General features: G+C 42.3%; 1 protein-coding gene across 1 annotated transcript; it reads left to right on the top strand.

Moving 5' to 3' along the window:
- The first annotated feature begins 396 nt into the window (after positions 1-396).
- LOC141050043 (olfactory receptor 1496-like) lies at positions 397-1,523 on the top strand. The gene is made up of 2 exons (XM_073546878.1): positions 397-426; positions 549-1,523. The coding sequence occupies exons 1-2, from the start codon at positions 397-399 to the stop codon at positions 1,521-1,523; spliced, it is 1,005 nt and encodes a 334-aa protein (XP_073402979.1).
- The last annotated feature ends 18,051 nt before the right edge of the window (positions 1,524-19,574 follow it).

Here is a 19,574-nt window from a genome sequence, read left to right as displayed (position 1 = left end):
ATAGAACAGCCTCTGTATTCTGTACTTTATACATTATTACCAACCTGCTTTTCTTTTTCTCTTAACTGTGAAACTTTTCATCTCCACGTTGATGTCACTTATAGCTAAACTTTGTATCATGTATTCTGAAAAAGAAAATAATTGGCATTGAAATAAAATTGTTAATTATTTTTCTTTGTTTTTGCCCCCAAAGACAAGAGCAATGGAGACTCCTAAGTCTGTAGTAGTAATATCTGCTGGGAGTTGTAGAAGGTTCCTTGTCTTCTGATTCTACATAAATATCCAAGGAGGAATCACGGAGCCTCACTTGCCTCTGGACTCTGACCACACTGCTGCCTGACATTATCACTAAACCCCCAGAGAACTGAACAGAATGGGAGAAATACTGATCTAAGTATGAATATCAGGAGCAAAGAAATATCTGGAGTGAGTGTCTTCAATTAAATTATTCAGTACATAAAAATTACTGATAAAAATCTGAAATTTAATTTGAAATGAGTTCCATTTGTCTACGTCTGTAAGTCTATTGTATCAGTTGCTTATTTCAGGAGCTCCATATAAAGGACACAGAGGAGACTCACAGCTTTTTGTTCTTCTCACAGGAAAACAATCTGACTGTGATCACAGAATTTTATCTCTTAGGATTTCAAGTCAGTCAAGGTTTAAGAATTTTCCTGTTCTGTCTTCTCCTCGTGATTTACTGTGGGACAATATGTGGGAATCTCCTGATCATCACCCTGGTGTCCTCCAGCAGGAACCTCCACACTCCAATGTACTTCTTCATCTCACAACTGTCCATCAGTGACATCTTGTTACCCACCGATATTGTCCCCTACATGCTCCATATCCTACTGAACAATGGTGGAACCATTACTTTTAACACCTGCATTTTTCAATTTTATGTTTTTGGTGCCTCAGAAACTTTAGAATGTCTTCTTCTGACAGTGATGTCTTATGACAGATATGTGGCCATCTGTAATCCCCTACGTTATACCTCTATAATGACGGGTGGACATTGTATGATGCTGACTGTCATCTGTTGGATGTTTGGATGGTTTATGGTTTTAATTGACATCATGGAAGCAGCAAAGTTAAATTTTTGTGAACATAATATCATTGACTATTTATTCTGTGATATGATCCCTTTACTAGAACTTGCCTGTTCTGACACCTTCATTATTCACTTAGAGATTTATTTGCTGAGTATTCCAATATTAATAATCCCAACCACAATCATTATAATGTCTTATACCTATATAGTATTAACAGTCTTAAAGATCTCATCCAGTACCGGTAGACAGAAAGCCTTCTCCACCTGTAGCTCCCACCTCACTGTGGTCTCCATATATTACCTGACAATATTCATAGTTTATATAGTCCCAACAAAAGGCCGAACACTTACTACAAGTAAGATCCTATCTCTGCTATATACTGTGTTTACTCCATTCATCAATCCTATTATATACAGTCTGAGAAACGCAGATATTAGAAAAGCCGCACAGAAAGCAGTTGATTTTTTTTGAATTACTAAATTACTCAATTTTTTTATGCATTACTGGGTTTGTGTCTGGAGGTAATGTACTTTAGGAAAACAACACTATTCAATTCAGGATTCTTGAGTAAAGAAGACAATTTTTTTTGAGGAGAAAATAAATAATAATTCATGTACTCAATGCTTATTGTGATGCTAGATGGTGGCCCGATTCTAGCGCATAGAGTATTGTAGAATATGAGGCAAATCCGTGCGGCAGGAGATTTTTGCCCCATAAGCTGGGGCCTCCGCTATCAGGGGCTTATGTACAGCATTCTGTAATGCTGCAGTTAAGCCCCCCGATGAAACCTGAAAGATAAGAAAAAAGAGTTAGATCATACTCACCCTGGCGTTCGGTCTAGTCCGATGGGTGTCTCCATCCCGTCTGGCGCCTCCCATCTTCATACGATAATGTCCTCCTCCTTGCTTCCCCCTCGGCTACTGCACAGGCATACTTTCTCTGCCCTATTGAGGGCAGAGCAGAGTACTGCAGCGCGCAGGCACCGGAGCTCTCTGACCTTTCCCGGCGCCTGCGCACTTCAGTACTTTACTCTGCCCTCAACAGGGCAGATAAAGTACGCGTGTGCAAGAGCCGAGGGAGTAGCAAGCAGGAGGACGTCATCGTATGAAGATGGGAGGTGTTGGACCGGACCGCGACACCCACCGCACCTGACTCTGCCCCCCCTTGAGTATAATCTAACTAACTTTTTATCTTTCAGGTTTTATCGGGGGGTTTATCTACAGCATTACATAATGCTGTAGATAAGCCCCTGATGGCGGTGGCCCCAGATTATGGAGCAAAAATGGGGTGACAGATTCCCTTTAAGACTTGCGGCAACCGTCGCCGCAGATCTCCCGACAGTAGCGGTGGCGTGCGTCATTTGAATTCCGTGACAATTCTCAGCCGGACTGCACCTGTCGCTGATTGGTCGCAGCTGGCCAGGTGAGACCAATCAGCGACGCGGGATTTCCATTACAAACAGAGAGACAGACAGACAGAATTAGACAGTTATATAGTAGATTGGCTTTACTGCAAGGTTCTTGCCGAACCTCTGATACCAGACAATACATTATGGATTCTGTAGAGAATTGGTTGCTTTCTGGCAACCGTCGGGAGATCAGCGGCTAGCGCCGCAGATCTCCAGACTATAGAAGTGGCGTTCGTTGTTTGAATTCTGCGCCAATTCACGGCCGGACTGCGCCTGTTATTGATTGGTCGCAGGATTTCTGTTACAAACAGAGAAACAGACAGACAGAATTAAATGATTATATAGTAGATATTGAGATGTTTTGGTTACTGTGGATACTTGATCTGTCACAGAATTGAGAAGAAGAAACTCTGGTCTTTGAGTTTATGTAATTATGGAGTTGCTGGTAAAAATAGTGGAACAATGGAAAGATAAAATAATGTAATACGATAGAAGATGATCTGGAGTGCACTCAATAAGGAAGGTGAAGAAGTGCTGGTGGAGAATGATGGAACACTGGACTGTAGGTAAATTGTATTCTCCACACACTCTTGAATGGATGAAAATAAAAACTTTTTTAGTGTGATAGACTGTTTCCACAATATAAACCTATAAAAATGACACGAGAGGCACTTCAGGGATAGGCATAATTGTACTCCTAAAGATTTAAGGATATGTTTCATTGATAGGATCCATACTGGGATAAAAAGCTCCTGCACCTCCTCCTCCTTTGCCTCCTCTTCAAGAGTTGTGAACAGCTCTGAAAGATCAGGCAGCTCTATGTCTGACACCGCTGAACCCACAGCCAGGCATGGTTGTGTGTGATAATGGCTGGAACCTGGTGGCTGCTCTGTGGTGAGGCAAGCACACACACGTGCCATGCCTGGCTCATGCGCTTAACCTCATTGGTTAACGTTTTCTAAAAAAAGTGACCCGGAGCTGCCGGTTAGAAAGTCAGCTACAGCTTCATCCGCCCTTGCCGTGCTTCAGCAGCGTTTGCATCTTCTGGCTCACCGACTGGTGTGTGAGGTCCCCAAGCATTGGAACTCTACACTGCAGATGTTGGAAAGGATTTGTGAGCAGAAGAGAACAGTTGGTAACTAGTTTACCAACATCAACAAGGTTGTCAGTATTCAGTTCTGACTTCACACATAAGATCTCAGGAGTAGACATGGATGTCAGACATATGGACCAGCCTCCAAAACTTTGAGGAAACCACCAAGATAGTGAGCATCAATGACATCCTGCTTCTCTGTGTTCGAATATGAATATTTATAGTTATTATATAGCGTAAACTTATTTACAGTTTAACAGTTTCAAACACAACAGTCCTAAGTAACAACGATAACAATAATACAATAATTAAACAAAATTAAAAGACCCTGCTTGTGACAGATTACGATCTACACAAAGTAACAACCGTAACAATAATTAAATCCAAAACAAACAATCCTGCTCGTGACAACTTACCATCTACAATGAGGTGGTGGAGATAAAAACTGCAGGGGTGAATTTACAAGAATGTATTTACAATGATGTTTTTACAATGATATTACTGAGGTTAGTCGAAAGTTGTGGAGGCCTGAGGAGAAGCAGGAGAGCTTGGTCAGTCGTCCTCTTGGTGAGGACACAGAAGTATTGATTGTTAGCAGTCTTGCACTCATGGCTGAGTTTATGTTACACTGCCTTTCCCGTTACCCTCGCGTTCTCAAAATTTTGAGTGGCGGACAATACTGATTGGTTACACTTCTAGATCCACCCACTGAAAAAGACCTGGGTGTATGGGTGGACGACAAACTCACATTTAGTGGCCAGTGTCAGGCAGCTGCTGCAAAGGCAAATAAAATAATGGGATGCATTAAAAGAGGCATAGATGCTCATGAGGAGAACATAATTTTACCTCTATACAAGTCACTAGTGCGACCACACTTAGAATACTGTGTACAGTTCTGGTCTCCGGCATATAAGAAAGGCATAGCTGAACTGGAGCGGGTGCAGCGAAGAGTGACCAAGGTTATTAGGGAACTAGGGGGTCTGCAATACCAAGATAGGTTATTACACTTGGGGTTAATTAGTTTGGAAAATCGAAGGCTTAGGGGTGATCTTATTGCAATGTATAAATATATGCGGGGACAATACCAAGACCTTTCTAATAATCTTTTTACTCTTAGACCTGTGACGAGGACAAGGGGGCATCCTCTACGTCTGGAGGAAAGAAGGTTTAAGCATACTCACAGACGCAGATTCTTTACTGTAAGAGCAGTGAGACTATGGAGCTCTCTGCCATATGATGTTGTAATGAGTAGTGTTGAGCATTCCGATACCGCAAGTATCGGGTATCGGCCGATACTTGCTGTATCGGAATTCCGATACCGACTTCCGATATTTTTTCAATATCGGAATTCGGCATCGGAATCGGAAGTTCAAAGTTGATTGACAGACTGACGTCATCATGATGCGCGGTGTGTGCGCATCATGATGCGCCGTCATTTCGGGCCTTCCGGGGGTCTCTGCCGGCCTGCCGGGGGGCTGTGCCGGCCTGCCGGGGGGCTGTGTGGACTGCCCGGGGTCTGTACCGGCCTGCCGGGGGGCTGTGCCAGCCTGCCGGTGGTCTGTGCACCCTGTGGGGGTCTGTACCGGCCTGCCGGGGGTCTGTACCGGCCTGCCGGGGGGCTGTGCCGGCCTGCCGGGGGGCTGTGCACCCTGTGGGGGTCTGTACCGGCCTGCCGGGGGGCTGTGCCGGCCTGCCGGGGGGCTGTGCTGATGTCCGGGGGTCTGTGCAAGCATCGTCCAATGGGACTACAAGTCCCATCGGGCGATGCCTGCTACCATGACAGTGATTGACACATTAGCCAATGATGGGACAGTAGTAGTCCCATCATCCGGCTAATGTGTTAAATGTTAAAAAAAAAAAAAATACTACATACATACTACATGCTACATACATACCACATATATACTACATACATACAATACATTCATACAATACATACATAGACATACAGTACATATAACATAGAGTAACATACTTACCAATACTTGTCACATTGTTCCCCGAAGCCATTGTCTTTTCCGGAATAAATATTAACATAACAAACCACAAAAATACTCACCCACGATCCGAAGCAGTCCACGAGTGTGTCCCACGACGATCTTGGGTAGAGAACTGCAGCATCAGATGATGCTGCCGTTCTCTACGGGCTGCAGGAATCCAATGACGGAAGGTAGGTATCCTTCCGCACTGTATTCCTCCGCCACTTAAAAAAAAAAAAGTCCCTAGTCTCACTTTATGCCATTGCTGCGTGGGAAATTCCCACACAGCAATGGCATAAAGTGAGACTAGGGACTTTTTTTTTTTTTAAGTGGCGGAGGAATACAGTGCGGAAGGATACCTACCTTCCGTCATTGGATTCCTGCAGCCCGTAGAGAACGGCAGCAACAGCTGATGCTGCAGTTCTCTACCCAAGATCGTCGTGGGACACACTCGTGGACTGCTTCGGATCGTGGGTGAGTATTTTTGTGGTTTGTTATGTTAATATTTATTCCGTAGACGACAATGGCTTCGGGGAACAATGTGACAAGTATTGGTAAGTATGTTACTCTATGTTATATGTACTGTATGTCTATGTATGTATTGTATGAATGTATTGTATGTATGTAGTATATATGTGGTATGTATGTAGCATGTAGTATGTATGTAGTATGTATGTAGCATGCATGTAGCATGCAGTATGTATGTAGCATGCATGTAGTATATATGTAGTATGTATGTAGCATGCATGTAGTATATATGTAGTATGTATGTAGCATGCATGTAGTATATATGTAGTATGTATGTAGCATGTAGTATATATGTAGTATGTGTGTAGTATGTATGTGGTATGTATGTAGCATGTAGTATGTATGTAGCATGCATGTAGTATGTATGTAGCATGCATGTAGTATGTATGTAGTATGTATGTAGCATGTATGTGGTATGTATGTAGCATGTATGTAGCATGTAGTATGTATGTAGTATGTATGTAGCATGCATGTAGCATGCAGTATGTATGTAGCATGCATGTAGTATATATGTAGTATGTATGTAGCATGTAGTATGTATGTAGTATGTATGTAGTATGTATGTGGTATGTATGTAGCATGTAGTATGTATGTAGCATGCATGTAGTATGTATGTAGCATGCATGTAGTATGTATGTAGTATGTATGTAGCATGTATGTGGTATGTATGTAGCATGTATGTAGTATATATGTGGTATGTATGTAGCATGTAGTATGTATGTAGTATGTATGTAGCATGCATGTAGCATGCAGTATGTATGTAGCATGCATGTAGTATATATGTAGTATGTATGTAGCATGCATGTAGTATATATGTAGTATGTATGTAGTATGTATGTAGCATGTATGTAGTATATATGTAGTATGTATGTAGCATGTAGTATGTATGTAGTATGTATGTAGTATGTATGTAGCATGCATGTAGTATATATGTAGTATGTATGTAGCATGTAGTATGTATGTAGTATGTATGTAGCATGCATGTAGTATGTATGTAGTATGTATGTAGCATGTAGTATATATGTAGCATGCATGTAGTATGTATGTAGTATGTATGTAGCATGCAGCATGTATGTAGCATGTATGTAGTATGTATGTAGCATGCATGTAGTATGTATGTAGTATGTATGTAGCATGTATGTGGTATGTATGTAGCATGTATGTAGTATATATGTGGTATGTATGTAGCATGTAGTATGTATGTAGTATGTATGTAGCATGCATGTAGCATGCAGTATGTATGTAGCATGCATGTAGTATATATGTAGTATGTATGTAGCATGCATGTAGTATATATGTAGTATGTATGTAGTATGTATGTAGCATGCATGTAGTATATATGTAGTATGTATGTAGCATGTAGTATGTATGTAGTATGTATGTAGCATGCATGTAGTATATATGTAGTATGTATGTAGCATGTAGTATGTATGTAGTATGTATGTAGCATGCATGTAGTATGTATGTAGTATGTATGTAGCATGCATGTAGTATGTATGTAGCATGCAGTATGTATGTAGCATGCATGTAGTATATATGTAGTATGTATGTTGCATGTAGTATTTATGTAGTATGAATGTAGCATGTATGTAGTATGTAGTATGAATGTAGCATGTATGTAGTATGCATGTTGTATGTATGTAGCATGTAATTTTTTTTTTTTTTTTTTTTACATTTAACACATTAGCCGGATGATGGGACTACTGCTGTCCCATCATTGGCTAATGTGTCAATCACTGTCATGGTAGCAGGCATCGCCCGATGGGACTTGTAGTCCCATCGGACGATGCCTGCACAGACCACCGGCAGGCCGGCACAGCCCCCCGGCAGGCCGGCACAGCCCCCTGGAGCCTGCACAGCCCCCCGGCAGGCCGGCACAGCCCCCCGGCAGGCCGGCACAGACCACCGGAGCCTGCACAGACCCCCTGGCAGGCCGGCACAGCCCCCCGAAAGGCCCGTACAGACCCCAGAGAGGCTGTACAAGGGCAGGAAAGGGTTTTTCTTATTCCGATACCGGAAGTCCCATAGACTTGAATGGGACTTCCGGTATCGGAATCGGCGATACCGATACTTTTTTTAAAGATCGGCCGATACCATCCGATACGATACTTTGAAGTATCGGACGGTATCGCTCAACTCTAGTAATGAGTGATTCCCTAATAAAATTTAAGAAGTGTCTGGATGCCTTTCTTGAAAAGTATAATATTACAGGGTATATACACTAGTTTCCTTGATATTGCGTTGATCCAGGGAGCTAGTCTGATTACAGTATTTGGAGTTGGGAAGGAATTTTTGTCCCCAATATGAAGCTTACTGTTTACGACATGGGTTTATTTTGCCTTCCTCTGGATCAACATAGATGGACTTAAAATCTTCCTTCAACCTTAATAACTATGTTTCTATGTTACAAGGAGAAATTTATATTTCTTATTCCAGAGGCAGACAGGTGTACTAAAATGATGGAGGACCAGAGGGCCCTTCTTGCGGAATTATTAAAAAAATTCCCATATGAAAACGCTGGCAGCAGAGGTCACAGTTTTTTGGCCAACCAAGGAGTACAGGTGAGAGAGACACAACTCAAACTCAGCAGAGACATTGGAACGCTGGCAAAGTTCGAAGAGAGTTTTTTCACACCCTCCCATCTCCCTGGCCATAAGGTGCAGGGGACTCTCACAAGGAGTGCAAAGTTTGGGAAAATGATGAGGGAATACCATGCTTACCGTACCAACATCCTCTGCAATTCCTCTCTGCCTTATAATTATTGTTTATCCACGCTGAACACATGGCATGAACTGGCTCTCTCTGCTGCGCATGTGCGCTGTACTCACGGTTAAGGAGCACACTCTATGGCAGTCATATGGCAGTCATAGGGCACACGGCACCTCGCTAAATTGCAGTACAGCTTTTAGTGGCGGGAACCAACAGGAACAGTCCTTTGCAGCGCCAGTGCTCTAAGGATGGAGCACGCTGCTCAGCCTCCTATGCACTGCTTGTCCACGCCAAAAATCTCTGTTGTTGTGCCCGCTTTCTCTTTAGCTGGCCCCCCTGCCTCTAGGTCACTGGGTCTGTCTGTCTCCTGCAGTTTGCCGCAGCATCGGCGCTTCAGGTGCGTAGTGTACTGCCCCCCTTGCTTCTCACAGCTGGGGACTCACTCCTACTTTGCGTTTTCTTCCCTCAGCTTCCGGACAGGTTCCCTGTCTAAACATGCCCCATTTTCCTGTGTAATGGGACCTGTCCATTCCCCTATTCCTTCTCTCGGAAAACAGGGGACGCAGCCTTGACAGTTCCGGACACAGAGCAGCACAGGTACCCGCAGCCCGGTCACCCTAACTCCATACATATCTGGCCAATCAGTTCTTTAATGCAAGCAGTATAGAAGGCATGTTCTTCCAATTTCCAAGAGAAAATTCTACATTACATCCAGAACAGTTTTACTTTGAAGGACTTTAGGGCTCATATCAATCTACAAGATGACACCAGTCTCATACTTCAAAATTTCAGTGGAAAAACATTTCCCCACTGATAGGTTGTGTATGTTCTCACTTATGTAACATCATTTGGGTGATAAATAGTTATTCATACCTATTTGTTTCACAATATATTCATCTTTTTCTTCAAGGCTTCCGAATATAATGTTATAAAAGTGAAAGCAAGTTGTTGAAGTGTGTTTTACCTCAAATGTGAAACTCATTGTCATCTTTACTATTTCTCCATTCCGTGTGTGGCTAACCACCTCATTGATCTTATTATGTTTCTTTGGCAAGAAAACAACAGCTCCATCAATACCATGTGCTTTTCCTTTTAATTTATCATGCTGGTAAAGTAGAGGTGAGATTAGGGTTCTAGATAACTTCTGTGGATTGTAGTCAACATGACACCGTGCCAACACTCACTGGGGTCTAGCTACCAATTTGACAAGGGGGTGAGCAACTATGACTGCTGGAACCAGATGGCCTGCTCATAGAAGACATGAGTGTGAGTGTCTAGCAGCAGAGAATGTGCAGGGTACAAGCGAGGGCAAAGTGTGGTCACAGGGTTTCACCAGGTACGAGACAGTACAAGCCATAGTCACGAGGGCATGGTGGGTACAAAGCAAAGTGAGGAGCGTGCAGGAGGCATGTCAGAGTCCAAGGCATGGTGCATGATAGAAGACATGCCAGGGTCCAAGGTATGGTTCGTGCTAGGAGACACGCCAGGGTCCAAGACATGGTGCATGATAGGAGACATGCCAGGGTCCAGGGTATGATACATGCTAGGAGACATGTCAGGGTCCAAGGCATGGTGTGTGATAGAAGACTTGCCAGGGTCCAAGACATGGTGCGTGATAGGAGACACGCCAGGATTCAAGACATGGTGTGTGATAGGAGACATGCCAGGGTCCAGGGTATGGTGCATGCTAGGAAACACTCCAGGTCAGAGTACAAGAATAAAGCTTAAGGCAGAGTACAGGCACAGTTCAGGGCTGCGTACAACACAGAGCATGAAGCAGAGTAGAGGCACGAAGCACAAGGCAGAGTATGGTACAGAGCCCAAGGCAGCGTACAGAGCCAAAGCGCGTGCTAGACAGCACGGCAAAGCATAGTACAGAAACAGGACTTGTACTAAAGGAGCACAATAGGTCAGAGTACAGGAAAGACAGGGCATGTGCTAGGGAGCACAGCTGGGAATGTACCCGAAGGAAAGACAGGACATGTGCTAGGAAGCACGGCTGGACATATACCAGGAGGAAAGACAGGACATGTGCTTAGAAGCAAGAAAGGTCACAGTAGAAGACATTAGCATTTGGCAAGGTACAGGCACAGAGCACAGGACCGGGTATGATACAGTGCATGAAGCAGAGTACAGGCACGAGGCACAAGGCAGGGTATGGTACAGAGCACAAGGCTGAGTACAGAGCCAAAGCGCATGCTAGACAGCATGGCAAAGCGTAGTATAGAAACAGGGCTTGTGCAAGAGAGCACAACAGGGAAGAGTATAGGGAATCAGAGGTTGTGCTAAAGGAGCATGATATGGCAGAGTATAGGAAAGCAGAGCTTGTGCTAAAGGAGCACAATAGGGCAGAGTATAGGTAAGACACACTAGGCAAGGTACAGGACACGAGACAAAGTACAGGCACAGAGCGTGTGCGAAGAAGCACCACAGAGCAGAGTGCAGGGGCGCTGAATACAGGAAGCGACCGAGCAGAGACCATGCAGGCCTAGCAGGGAAGAACCACAATAATTAGGCACCTCCTGTAGGAAGAAGAGGCCTAATATAAGGAATGAGCACTTGGACTTCCGGGTCAGGACCTCCAGGACCATAGAGAGGATGTCAGGGTCAGGTCCTCCAGGACCATAGAGAGGACTTCTGGGTCAGGTCCTCCAGGACCATAGAGAGGACTACTGGGTCAGGTCCTATAGGACTATAGAGAGTACTTCCGGGTCAGATCCTCCAGGAACATAGAGAGGATTTCCAGGTCAGTCCTCCAGGACCATAGAGAGGAAAGGCTGCAGGCAGAGAAGAGACGGGCACGCATGTGTGCTGGGCATAGGCATCCAGCCAAAAGATCCAGTATAGGAGGTGCGCGTACACACTAGCAAAGGCGTGCAGCCATAGGTTAAGATGTGCGTGCGCACTCGAGAACGGCCGCAGGGACCCGGCTCCGGGGGTCATGTGGCGCAAACGGCATGACAGGCATGACAGTACCAGAACAGACAGCAAAAACACTAGAACATGTAGGGCTAAAATGCCCAAATTTTTAGCAGCCAGATATATGACGCATGTCACAAATATACCCCACTGTAAAATATTTGGCCTGTTTGTTTTAAAAATGCAACATAGTGCTGTATATAACTAGAGTGATAGACAGGAAAAGACTGGAATGCCGGCCTAAAATGCCCAAATGTTTTGCACCCGCATGTAAGATGCGTGTTACAGATATACCACACTGTAAAATATGTGGCCTGTATTTTTTAAAAAAATGCAAAATAGTGCTGTATATAAATAGAGTGACAGACAGCAAAAAAAACATGTAAAACAGGCCTAAAATGCCCAAACTTAGAGCACAAACATATATGAGGCCTATCACGGAGATACCACACTGACAAATACGTGGCCTGTATTTTTTTTCTTTTTTTATGCTAAATAGTGCTGTAGTGCTAGAGTGACAGACAGAAAAACACTGTTATACCGGCATAAAATGGCCAAACTTGGAGCATGCAGATATATGAGGCCTGGCACAGAGATACCACACTGACAAATATGTGGCCTGTATTTTTTTTTTAAGGCAAAATAGTGCTGTATATAACTAGAGTGAGAGACAGCTAAAAATTGAATTTAGGCCTAAAATGCCCACACTGTAAAATATGTTGTCTCTATGCATTTTTTTTTTGGGTTCAGCAAAATGGTGTCAAGAAATTATGTAAGACATTCAAAATAAATTCTACTCTACCATACCACAAAAAAATGAAAGATTTCTCGGCGCACTCAAAATTGATTTTTGGGAGCCCTTTAAAATTGCTGGATTTTCATGCTGGGCTAGGAAAAAAATCTGGCTGTACTGTGCAGTGTCAAAAAGCAAAGGGAGGAAAAAAAGGGCTCTGGATTGCTTTGCAATAAAATAAGCTCTATTAACCTGGCAAAAAAATTTCCTAGCCAATTAGACCTGGGGCTAAGTATATACGGTCAATATATGCTATAGGTAGCAGCAGCAGACAGTAAGGGAATGGACCCTCTTGATGTATGCAATGATATCTATATACACACATACAGTGCCTGCAGGCCTTGAACTTATATGTATAGATGTATACAATCCCCTGAATACCTAACACTGCAACCTACTGTATATACCCTGGAATTAGTCCTTAGAAGGACTGCTGGTTTAGCTGGATTTGAGTAGTTTAGGATGGTAGACCCCACACTGACTAATAAATCCCCAAATTTCACCCTATCTCGGCAGCAGCTCTCCCTACACTACCTAAATCTGGAGCTGAATACTGATGATGCCGTGCGGCCAGCTTATCACTGCAAGACCACAACAAAGATGGCCACGGCATTTCCTTGCCTGGCAGACAATCCCTCTAGCATGATTGGGTCTCTAAAGTCCACCAAAAATGCTGGATGGAGACCCGAGTTCCCGCCTAAATGCTCAGTGTTTGCCATGTTTTCAGTGCGTAACTATTATTATGAAGTAATTTAAGTTTGACAAGCTTCAGTAATAAGAATTGATGTTGTTGGCATTGAAATGGGGACTGTAGGTGTGTTTACTGTCCTCCACTCCCTGCCGACTTTGCTTCCCCATTGACTTGCATTGGGTTTCGTGTTTCAGTCGGCCTTCGACTTTTCAGGATTATCGGCCGATTGCGTTCGACTCGACTTTTGAGAAAGTCGGGTTTCATGAAACCCGACTCGACCCGAAAAAAGGCAAAGTTCCTCATCCCTAGTCATGTGTCCAAAAATGGTACCAATAAATACATGAGCTCATCCTGCAAAAAACAAGCCCTCACATAACTGTTGGCAAAAATATCAAAAAATTATAGCTTTCAAAATATGGTATTGCAAAAAAATGATTTATTTGGGAAAATTATTATTTTTTTTATTTCCACGGCTCTATGCTGTAAACTTCTTTGAAGCACCTTTGGGTTCAAGGCGCTCAATACACATCTAGATAACTTCCATAAGGGCTCTATTTTCCAAAATGGGGTCACTTGTGGGGGGTTTCCACTGTTTAGGCACATCAGGGACTCTCCAAATGCGACATGGCAACCGCTAATTATTCCATCAAATTTTGCATTCAAAAAGTCAAATGGCGTTCTTCCCTTTCAAGCCCTGCCATGTGCCCAAACAGTGGTTTTACCCACATATGGGGTATCGGTATACTTAGGAGAAATTGCACAACAAAATGTGCGGAGCAATTTCTCCTGTTACCCTTATGAAAATGCAAAATATGGAGCTAAAAATATTTTCTGTAAAAAATGTGATTTTTTTTTTTTATTTCCACAGCTTTATGCTATAAACTGCTGTGAAGCACCTGTGTGTTCACGGTGCTCAATACACATGTAGATAAGTTCCATAAGTGGTTTAGTTTCCAAAATGGTGCCACTTATAGTGTGTTTCCATTGTTTAGGCACATCAGGGGCTTTTCAAACGTGACATGGCGTCAGCTAATTATTTCATCAAATTTTACATTAAAAAAGTCAAATGGCGCTCCTTCCCTTCCAAGCCCTGCCATGTGCCCAAAGAGTAGATTTTCCTCACAAATGGGGTATTGCCATGCTGAGGAGAAATTGCACAACAAAATGTATGGTCCATTTTCTCCTGTTACCCTTGCAAAATAGAAAAAAAGTCTGAAGGAAAATTTTTGTAAATGCTTATTTTTCCTTCCACGTTCCTAAAATTCCTGTGAAACACCTGAAGGGTTAATAAACTTTGTGTTGATGTAAAGTAGACATGTGGGATATGTTATTTATTAACTATTTTGTGTGATATGGCTCTCTGATTCAAGGGCATAAAATTAAAAGTTTGAAAATTGCAAAATTTTCAAAATGTTCTCCAAATTTCCATTTTTTTCAAAAATAAACGCAAGTCATATCGAAGAAATTTTAACGCTATCATAAAGTACAACATGTCATGAGAAAACATCCCAGAATCACCGGGATCCGTTGAAGTGTTCCGGAGTTATGACAGTGGTCAGAATTGTCAAAATTGGCTGGATCAAAAAGGTGAAAACAGGCTGCGTCTCAAAGGGGTTAAAAAAAACAAAGCACTACTATGGGTGGATCATGTGCGCCTTCGTACGCAAACCTGTTTTTTTCAGCTAATGGGAGAGGCAGGTTTTTTGTGGTGATGGGAAATGTGCAGATGATCATGTTCAGTGTCGGTTTTATTATATTTATGACCTTGTTGTGTGGTAGGGCTCTGAAATTGTACATCATTTTTTGTCATCCATGGAATAAATAAAAAAAACTCAGTAACTAGAGATGAGAGAACCTTTCAAGGTTCAGTTAGGTTCGTTTCGCCAAACGTTTAGACGTTCGCCAAACATGTTCGTTGAACAGTTCGACGAGCGTACCCGAATACTATTAGATTCAACGGGAGGCCAAACTAAATGTAAACACACCATACAGGGTGGCATAAAGCTTCTCAAACAGCTAAATTTGAGGGCAGACACCATGAAAAGTGGCACCAATTTATTCAAAGTAGAAATTTGCAAATGGCACAGCAGCATTCAGCCGTGGGCAATGTATGAGGTATAAGGCTCTGGCCCAGCATTTAAAACTTGGAACTGAAGTTTTAATGAGGATCTGGTGGTCAAGCGAGCGGTGTGAGCCTTCTTAGCTTAGAGACCTCTCATCTGATGCAACACCTTTTTTTTTAAATTCCAGCCACACTCAGATGGCACAAACATCAGTTTCATTCAGTAATATTGGAAGAAAAATGGAAAGGAAAGAAACATAGGTAGTTGACAGAAAGTAAGTGCCTAAGGGAGGCTGGTGTCCTTAGGTCAGGACCTGATGCTTTTGTCTGCATTTATTCATACACTGAGGTCAACTTTGACACATGGTAAGGTTTTTAATATTAGACAGTGTAGGACAATCTCCATCAAGATCACCTAGAGATGGCTTTCATTCTATTTTTGATTTAAAAAAATCGTATCACTAAGAACCCTCTGTTATTTAAATGCAATTTTGCTTTTTAATTATTTAGTTACAGCAGGGTTTATGATTATTTTGCTTCTTGTAGGTTTTTTCAATGTTTTATTGCCAAAATAACATGTGTTAATATGATGCATGTATACCAACTTTAACTAAGCTCAGTTTTTGTATTTTCATGGTTGGAAATCATGTTTGAGTAAGGGAGAGGTTGAGGACACATGTGGAGGTCCTAGAGGAAGTGAAGAAGCCAGAATCAGTGGAGGAAGTGTTAGATACAGAGGTTTGTCCCACAAGCCTTGTCGATTCCAAGACTTTCAGAACAGCCTTCTGGAACAGCCTCTTGACTGTCTACACCCACAGCCACCAGAGTCACCCGGTGCCCAGTCAGTGAGATGTAACTTGTCTAGGTGTCAGTGAGTGTTTCTCCCCTCTATTCAATGTCAGCAAGCAGTTAATCCTGAATGCTATATATGTGTTTTCAACTATGCAAGCTTATATCTGGTAACCAGCTCTTTCAATCTCTGCTCTGAATGCACTCCTGTGTTTCTCCATTCAATGTCAGCAAGCAGTTAATCCTGAATGCTATATATGTGTTTTCAAATATGCAAGCTTATATCTGGTATATAGCTATTTCAACTTACTCTGCTTGTCCCCTTATGGTGTGAGGTCAAGAAACTTTTCAAAGTGCTTTATGATCCATGTAGTGCTGGACATGTTTATCTGACCACAACATTTTATTGGGTCCTGGTGTCTCAATTTAGTGTGATTGATTAACGAGAAGAGAAAGAGCACAAAAAAAAAATCCTTAGCCTCCTATATATTCAGACATAGCTTGTGGAAGGCATTTATGCAGGGGGCATGTATGCACATGTAATCGAAGTACATGTATCAAAGTACTGGCAGTTATAACATGACAGTGAGACAGGTAAGACATTTATATACATCTACTCCCTGCACATTTGGAGTGCAACAAAAGGTAGGGGAGAAAACAAGGGGAACTGCTACTTTGGATCTAATCCTTACAAACAGGGAGGAAATGGTTGAGGAGGTAAAAGTGGCTGGGACCCTAGGAGGTAGCGACCATGCTATTTTAGAATTTTGGATAACTAGAGGAGGAAGACATGTGAAGACTCAGACGTCAAGGTTAGATTTCAGAAAGGCAGATTTTAAGGGATTCAGAAAGAGAATTGGAGGGATCCAATGGCTGGATATCCTTAAAGACAAAAATGTCCAGGAAGGATGGGAAATCTTGAAAAATGAAATTCTCAAAGCACAATTGTTAACAATTCCAAAAAGAGGGAAGAATAGGAAGCATTTAAGGAAGCCAGGATGGATGAACACAGAACTTAAGCACATGCTAAAAAGGAAGAAAAAAATGTTTATAAAATGGAAAGAGGGAGGCATATCTAAAGAAGAATATAATGCTGTCTGCAGAACCTGCAGGGAACAAATCAGATTATCTAAAGCTGACAATGAATTGAGGCTTGCAAGAGATGTCAAAAGCAATAATAAAGGAATTTGGGGATATGTCAAAGCAAAAGAAAAGTCAAAGATGCTATAGGATATTTACAGGATGAAAATGATGAAATGGTAAGACAGGATGCTGAGAAGGCCGAACTTTTAAATTCCTATTTTGCATCTGTTTTCTCTCAGAAAGGAAATGTAACATCAACTGTTCTTCACTGTCCTATTAAGGGAATAGAAGAATCCAGGATATCTATAAACAGAAAGATAGTGAGGAATCACTTAGCTAACCTAAATGAATTCAAGTCACCAGGTCCAGATGAATTACACCCCAGAGTACTGAAGGAGATAGCAGAAGAAATTTCTGAACCCCTCTCCATAATCTTTGAAAATTCTTGGAGAACAGGAGAAGTCCCAGAAGACTGGAGAAGAGCAAATGTTGTTCCTATCTTCAAAAAGGGAAAGAAGGTGGACCCAGGCAACTATAGGCCGGTGAGTCTGACTTCTATATCAGGAAAGATCTTTGAACAAATTATTAAACAACATGTATGTCAGTACCTGGATAAGAATGAAGTGATTAAACAGAGTCAGCATGGGTTTGTAACTAATAAGTCATGTCAGACTAACTTAATTTCCTTCTATGATGGAATCACTGATTGGGTGGATCAAGGAAATGCTGTAGATATAGTATATCTTGATTTCAGCAAAGCATTTGACAAAGTATCTCATACAATCCTTATTGAAAAAATGTCTAAGTATGGAATGGACAAGGCAACTGTTAGGTGGATTCATAACTGGCTTAGTGATCGGACCCAAAGAGTGGTCGTAAATGGCTGCACATCCAGTTGGAAGAATGTCTCAAGTGGGGTACCACAGGGCTCTGTCCTGGGCCCTGTATTGTTCAACATCTTTATCAACGATTTAGATGAAGGAATTGAGGGTAAACTGATTAAATATGCTGATGACACAAAGCTAGGAGGGATAGCTAATACTAGAGAAGAGAGAGAGAGGATTCAAAAAGATATAAATAAACTGGAGAAGTGGGCAGCAACAAACAGAATGGTTTTTAACAGGGAAAAATGCAAAGTACTACATCTGGGCAATAAAAATGAAAAAAGCATATACAGAAAGGGAGGAATAGGGCTAAGTGACAGCACATGTGAAAAAGACTTGGGCATACTAATAGATCACAGACTGAATATGAGTCAACAGTGTGATGCAGCAGCAAAAAAGGCAAATGCAATTCTAGGATGTATTAACAGAAGCATACAGTCTAGATCACGTGAAGTCATTATTTCCCTCTACTCCTCTTTGGTCAGACCTCATCTGGAATATTGTGTCCAGTTTTGGGCACCACATTTTAAAAAAGACATCAACAAACTGGAGCAAGTTCAGAAAAGAGCGACCAGAATGGTGACCGGTCTGCAAACCCTGTCTTATGAGGAAAGGTTGCAGGATTTGGGAATGTTTAGTTTGCAAAAGAGAAGACTGAGAGGAGACTTAATAGCTGTCTACAAATATCTAAAGGGCTGTCACATTGTAGAAGGATCAACTTTATTCTCATTTGCACAAGGAAAGACTAGAAGCAATGGGATGAAACTGAATGGGAGGAGACACAGATTAGATATTAGAAAAAACTTTTTGACAGTTAGAGTGATCAATGAGTGGAACAAGCTGCCACGAGAAGTGGTGAGTTCTCCTTCAATGGAAGTCTTCAAACAGAGGCTGGACAGACATATGACTGGGATGATTTAGCGAATCCTGCTTTGAGCAGGGGGTTGGACCAGATGGCCCAGGAGGTCCCTTCCAACTCTACGATTCTATGATTCTATGATTCTATATACCATATGCATTTGTGTAATTTATATCCTGGCCGCTGCATTCACACACATCCACCACCCTGGCATTACTTCTCTACACTCCATCCATATCGGCCCCTCACTCCATTCCTCTCCTATGTATAACACTCATGCTCTTTTTACATTGCTAAATTGCACAGATTCAGTCAGTCCCACCATTCAACATAAGAGACGCTCTCACAAATCACTTAACCATCTGCTCACTCTTTCTATTCTCCTTCTCCTAGTCGCAGGAGACATTGCTCCCAACCCTGGTCCCCCATGTTAGAGAAAGTCAAACCCCTCAACTGCTACACTCAGAAACCTCTCTAATCTAATTAATATTCCCTGCATGCCATCTGTCTCTCTTAATTGTGCACTTTGGAATTTTCTCTCAATGTGTAACAAACTCTCCTTCACTCATGACTTTTTCCTTTCTAATTCTCTTAACCTCCTGGCTCTTACTGAAACCTGGATCCAGCAGTCAGACACTACAGCTGCTGCTGCTCTTTCATACGGGGGGGGCTACACTTCTCTCATAACCCAAGATCAGACAACAGAGCAGGTGGAGGCGTTGGTC

Source organism: Dendrobates tinctorius, unplaced genomic scaffold, assembly GCF_039654945.1.
Source record: "Dendrobates tinctorius isolate UK_male_01 unplaced genomic scaffold, ASM3965494v1 ptg000151l, whole genome shotgun sequence".
NCBI lineage: Eukaryota > Metazoa > Chordata > Amphibia > Anura > Dendrobatidae > Dendrobates > Dendrobates tinctorius.
Note: the sequence above shows the minus strand (reverse complement) of the source record. Positions and strands in the feature narration are given on the sequence as shown.

Coding starts and splice junctions, on each gene's coding strand:
- LOC141050043 (XM_073546878.1), top strand. CDS start 397: ATGAATATCAGGAGCAAAGAAATATCTGGA. Junction 427..548: donor GGAGCAAAGAAATATCTGGA/GTGAGTGTCTTC, acceptor TGCTTATTTCAG/GAGCTCCATATAAAGGACAC.